This window comes from Vigna radiata, chromosome 7, assembly GCF_000741045.1.
Source record: "Vigna radiata var. radiata cultivar VC1973A chromosome 7, Vradiata_ver6, whole genome shotgun sequence".
NCBI classification, from domain to species: Eukaryota; Viridiplantae; Streptophyta; class Magnoliopsida; order Fabales; family Fabaceae; genus Vigna; species Vigna radiata.
This window is the reverse complement of record NC_028357.1, coordinates 33484817-33491213: the sequence shown is the minus strand read 5'-3', so window position 1 is coordinate 33491213 and position 6397 is coordinate 33484817. Positions and strand designations below refer to the sequence as shown.

Here is a 6397-nt window from a genome sequence, read left to right as displayed (position 1 = left end):
GATGATGCAGATGACGATATTGATGCCCACATGGCAGAACCAATAAAAGAAGTTAATCCATCTGTAGTTGGTCCTTCAACCACCCCTTCACCCTTACCTTTCTCAATTGATGAGCATCTTGCAAATCTCTCAAGGCAAATGGAAGAGATGAGCATGCTTCACTAGACGCGGCATGAAGAACTCTTTGAGATGCATCAATCTCATTACACATATGTCACTAAGCGTCTTGAAGATTTTGATATTAGGCTAGGAAACATTGAGGATCGTCTCAACCTTCGACCTCCTAACCAACCATCTAGTCCTGTTTTTTAAAGTTTCAATATCTTTATGTTTCAATGCTTATTTTCTTGTATTTCTTACTTTATGATGTAATTGACCTTGCTTTTATGAAATTTCAAGTTTTATTATCTTTGGGTTGAATCTTTCTTTTGTTGAGGGGGAGCATAAGTTGAGGGGGAGTTTCTCCTTCTTGTGACCTTTTTGTTTATGAGATTAAAAAGGGGGAGAAACATTCTAATAAGTGTTGTTATTGTCTAAAGCTATTAACATCTTTATGTTGTTTGTAAGTATAAGACTATGTAGATAAATAGAAAGGCTTTTAACAAAGAGAATTTTTTATCATCATCACAAAGGGGGAGATTGTTACCAATGAGGAGCATCGATGCCTTGAAGTGATTTTGATGATGATACACTTGAAGACTTGAAGAATCTATATTGTAAACCCTTAAGAGGTAACCTAAACTACTTGAGAGCACAAATCAATTTTAAGGAATTTCTCTAAGTTTAAGTGTGAGTTCAATCAAGTCTTGTGAAAAGGAGAAGCTTATGGTTAGTGTGTGTAACGGTGCAAGTGGTTCTCTTCAAGTTGATTAAGCTAGTTTCATTCCATCGTGTGTCGAAGAAAGGTGTAATTTGTTCCTATTGCTTTATTATTCTCTTTGTAATCTGATATTGATTTTAGTGAGAAAGATTAATCACTCTTTATGGTGATTAACGAATGGACGTAGAATCTGTTGATTCGAATCAGGATAAAATCTTTTGTGTGATTTTCTTTATCTCTACAAATAAACTATTTTATAAAAATTGCGAAAGAAAATCATAATTTTTTTAAATGGAAGCAATTCACCCCTCCCCTTTTGGTTATTGACTGTTTTATCACGCTCCTAGATTGTATTCTAAACTAAAATGGACCTAAAAGTGTATCTAAACCGACCTAAACTCGTTTTAAACTGTTTTTCCCCAAGATTCCAATCTAAAAATTGATCAAAACCTTACTTTAGAGACTTAAATTGAATTCCACAAATTATAGCTCATTTTTAAACAACTTAGGGATTCCAACAAATCAGAAATGACTTACCAACACTCTTCAAAATGACCATGTTGACACATAACTTAAAATTCAAAATCTCACTAGTTCAAACCCCCAAAATACACTTAAGCAACTTTGCAAATACTCCAAAATGACTATCACTCCATTCTAACACACATATGAGCAAATTCTTATCCCAAACAAGTTGCAAATTACCAAAATAACATGTTCTAACCACCAATTCTCATCTTAGACTATTAATTCTAAAATTCACCTATCAAACCTCCATTTTTACTCTAGAAAACGACTTATAACTTAGTCCAAATCACTTCTTCTCAACTTCCTAACCAAATTGATACCATCAAGCATTTCAATAGAAGCATTCATGAAAATTAATCAATTCCAAATGAAAACAGCAAGTTGCATTACATCATCCAACTAATTTCCATTATTTCAAACATTCAATACTTAATAACAATCATCTTTAACACAACCAACAAATACATTAGTTATATGCACCATTAAATAGCAATTCATACATCATAATTTAACTAATATAAAACACTAGCTTCCATTACCTTACACTAAAGCAACGAAACTCTATAAACACTGAACCCTTTATTAGAATTCAAGGAACTCTAGAAACGCCTACAAAACACCAAATAGAGATCAGAGAGAGTCCTTAGGACCTCTGATCAATAGGAGATTGAGAAAGGACATTACAATTCAAATGCGATAAGAAATCATTAAGCATGATCTCAATTAAGAACGAAAAGAGAAAAAGAGTCGAAACTTACTTGCTTTATTGAAGAAACCAATCGGTTAGGAATGTAGACCTTATTGTTGTGGTCGATTAGACACTTCTTGATCGTCAAAAAGATGACTCAGGAGTTAGAACTCTTAAAAAGAAAGTAGAGAATCTAGAAAAATAATTTATAAAAAAATAATATGTTTTAAAATAATGAAACTTATTTATAACAAAATTATTTATAACAAACTCATTTAATATTAAAATAACTAAGTTTCAGCTACCACTTTTAATATGTTGGGTTTTAGATCAGAGAGTAAAACCAATTAGATATTTTTTAATTCTATAAAAATATGTTATTTTAACTTAATGGTGATATATTGGTATAGACTTTTAATTCTAGTCTGTCACTTGAATTTTTATTGCAATAATATTATATAATTTTTTTCCATAACAATTTGTAATTGATAGTATAAATTGTTTGCACGGATAAAATATTAAGCTAAGGTTGTTGATATTACTTTTATAAAAAAATATATTTTTAATTTCTCTTAAATATGAAATTTCAATTTAGTTTTTGTTAAAATGTTGTTGTTTATTTTTTTAATTTAAAATGGATAATGATATCTCTGCACCCCAAAAAAATTCACCTCAGGTATTATTATATTTTTCTTACAATTGAAAAATTTATATTGTAATGAATATATTAATATTAAAAGCATATAAGCATAGTTTACATGGCTGTATGGTTCTGAAACCATCCTTTTTCTCTAAATGTTTTTTAAACTACTTTTTTCTCCTTATAAAAAGCTATCTAAATAAATTAGAAGATGAAAAGCGACAAAGATGTCAGTGAATTGGGTTGCAAATGCTTCAAATGGCACGAAATTGAGCAGTTGACAAGGTAAGAGGAACTGTGGGATATTGTCAATGCCCTTTTTGTTTGGAAATTTCTTAATTTATTTATTTGTTGTGGTTGTAGAAGATATCTTCAACTAAGTCTATGCGGTCCCCAACAACTTTTATAGACTTCTGTAATTGACAACTTCAATTAATTGAAGCATTGACCACTCAAAGTTAAAATCTAGTATGTATTGTAGGTAAAAAGTGTTTTCAATAACACTTTTTTAATAATTTTTTATAACATATAGTTAAAATTTAGTATATATTATAGGTAAAAGGTGTTTTTAATAACACTTTTTTTAATAATTTTTTATAACTTATAAGATGACAGTTTGTGATGGATTTATTTTAAATATTTTTTTAAACATAAATTTAAATAAATTAATAAAATAATAACACTTATTATAAAAAAATTATGAAAAAATATTGTTAAAATATCATCATTTTTCATCTTTATTGTACTCTCAGATCATATTTGTTCTTAGACCAAGGATGAAAAGTGAACACCACTTCCAAACAATAAATGAGTTGTAAATTTTTCTATAGAAATCATTTTTCTCACTTGAGAAAGTTCAATGGAATAGCCATTTAGAGAGGTTCACATTGAATACACAAATGTGGTTCAAATATCTATTAAACTTGCACTTTTCATCCTTTTTTTCGTAGAGGGTTCGTTTACCCGTGTTTGAATCATTCAATCATAAAACAGTGAACAACAATGTTAATGAACAAAACACCTATCATGAACTAGAACTCTAGAAACAGCTACCCCAACCAAACCATATTTGTAGTATTCCATTTTCCATTGCACCCAAAATCTTTTCTCCAGTCATGGCAGCATCTTCCTACTATAAGAAAAGTTATGTAAGTGCTTGTTTTCATGTAACATTAACACTCTTGCTTCTTGTAACACCTCATGCAGCTTCATTGGAATTCAACTATCAGCAATTTGGTGACACTGGAAACGTCTTCAATACCTCGGGAGATGTTCAAGCTGCGCAAGGAATCCTCCAACTCACCGAGTATAAGCCAGATAGTTATGGTAGAGTCGTATATAACAAACTATTGCATCTTTGGGACAAGAGTTCGGGAAAGGTTGCAGATTTCACTACCCATTTCTTCTTTACCATCAACACCCCAAATAAAACCTATCATGGAGATGGAATCACCTTCTTTCTGGCAGATCCAAAGTTTCCAGACTCCAAAATAGATGGAAGTGGTATTGGTCTTGCCAGCCGTGAGCAACTGAGGTCTATAAATTACGCAAAGGACTTTCCTTTTGTAGCAGTGGAATTTGATACCTTGGCTAATGACTGGGATCCGAAATATGATCATGTGGGTATCGATGTCAATGCCATTAACACTACTCACACTACAGAGTGGTACACTAGCATGGATCAAAGAGGGTATGATGCTGAAATTAGTTTTGAGTCTGTGTCAAACAGATTAAGTGTCACCTTCACCGGATATAAGGATAATGCCAAAATTGAACAGACCTTATTCGCAGTGGTCAATTTGAGTGATATCTTACCTGAATGGGTTGAATTTGGTTTCTCTTCGGCAACAGGATATACTTATGAGGAACATACTCTTAGTTCATGGTCCTTCAGTTCTAGTTTGGAGATGGAACAAGACAAGGGTGGAAGCAAAAGAGGGCTGGTGATAGGGCTGAGCGTTGGACTTGGTGTAGGTGTTTTAATTGCTATTGTGGGGGTAACTTTTCTTGTGAGATGGATGACGAGGACTAGAGGAATAGAAGATGTCTCCCTTTTTGACCATGCTATGGACAATGATTTCGAAAAAGTCTCTGTACCCAAGAAATTTTCTTATGAAGAACTAGCCAGAGCAACCAATAACTTCGCAACAGAAAACAAAATTGGACAGGGAGGTTTTGGCGCTGTCTACAGGGGATTTATAAGAGAGTTGAACACCTATGTTGCCATTAAGAAGGTATCTCGTGGATCGAGACAAGGGGTGAAAGAGTATATGTCTGAAGTAAAGATCTTTGGTCAACTGAGGCATAAGAATTTGGTTCAACTCTTTGGGTGGTGCCATGAGCATGAGGACCTGCTGCTGATTTATGAGTTCATGGAAAATGGAAGCTTGGATTCTTATCTGTTCAAGGGAAAAGGCCTGCTGACATGGAAGGTGAGATACAATATTGTGAGAGGGTTGGCATCAGCATTGTTATACCTGCATGAAGAGTGGGAAGAATGTGTGCTTCATAGAGACATAAAATCCAGCAATGTTATGTTGGATTCTAATTTTAATACAAAGCTTGGTGATTTTGGGTTAGCCAGACTAATGGATCATGAGATAGGATCAAAAACAACTGTTTTAGCAGGAACAATTGGGTATTTGCCTCCTGAAGCTACCACAAGAGGAAAGGCCAGTAGGGAATCTGATGTATTCAGTTTTGGAGTAGTTGCTTTGGAGATAGCATGTGGTAGAAAAGCAATTGAATCTAATATGAAGGAAGAACAGATGTATTTGGTGGATTGGGTTTTGGAACTCCATAGCATTGGTGAAGTCCTTAAAGCTTCTGATCCAAGCTTATATGGACACTTTGATGAGAAGGAAATGGAGACGTTAATGATAGTTGGCCTTTGCTGCACTCACACAGATTACCTCATGAGACCTACCATTAGGCAAGTTGTTCAGATGCTTAATTTTGAAGCTCCATTACCCATTCTCACACAAAGGGGATCAGTCCATAATGCATCTTTCAGTTCTATGGCTTCTAGGACTCTTGCTTTTGCAAATAACCAACCTCTGTCTTCAACTTCAAGCAGCAGTGTATTCACGGGGTCCTCACAATCCACCACAACTCTTGAAATCATTACTCCAACAGCTGCAAATTTGCATACCTACTGAGTTTCATTCGTTTTCTATTCATCTTTTTTTCTTAGTGAAATTCTATGTGTCACACTCCCTCATATGTATTTTCTTCCTACAATTTCAAGCCTAAATCTGGCTCTACCGTTCTGTAATGTTATAAAAGATTCTTGAACAGATCTTATACGGTTCTCTATTTTATTTTTTTCCTGCCACGTCTACTTTATAACTCAATATTCATTGCCATGGAAAGGAGAATAAGAAGAGGGAGTAGAAAGCGTTCAAGAAAAAGTAAGAAATTAACGTAATTTTGACTTATTTGGAAGTTCAGACAACTCTTGCAAGTAAGAGGCTGACATCTCCAATCAAACACTTTAAAACAATAAAATTCTTCTTCCTTGTATTGCTCAATATTCTTATGTTTTTAGTCAACATGAGATTAAAAATTTACACAAAAACGAACCAAACAAAACCATTAAAAAAAGTAGCAACTATTATAATGTTATCCTGGTTGAAAAATTTATTCTTCAATTTGTTTATTCCAAATTGCAGATGATTTTGTTGGATTTGCCTCACAAAAAACTACCTGATTGCATGTCATA

General features: G+C 33.3%; 1 protein-coding gene across 1 annotated transcript; it reads left to right on the top strand.

The window, feature by feature from the left end:
* Positions 1–3576: 3576 nt before the first annotated feature.
* Positions 3577–6191, top strand: LOC106766339 (L-type lectin-domain containing receptor kinase IX.1). Its single transcript, XM_014651072.2, has one exon. The coding sequence runs from the start codon at positions 3792–3794 to the stop codon at positions 5832–5834; it is 2043 nt and encodes a 680-aa protein (XP_014506558.1). The 5' UTR covers positions 3577–3791; the 3' UTR covers positions 5835–6191.
* The last annotated feature ends 206 nt before the right edge of the window (positions 6192–6397 follow it).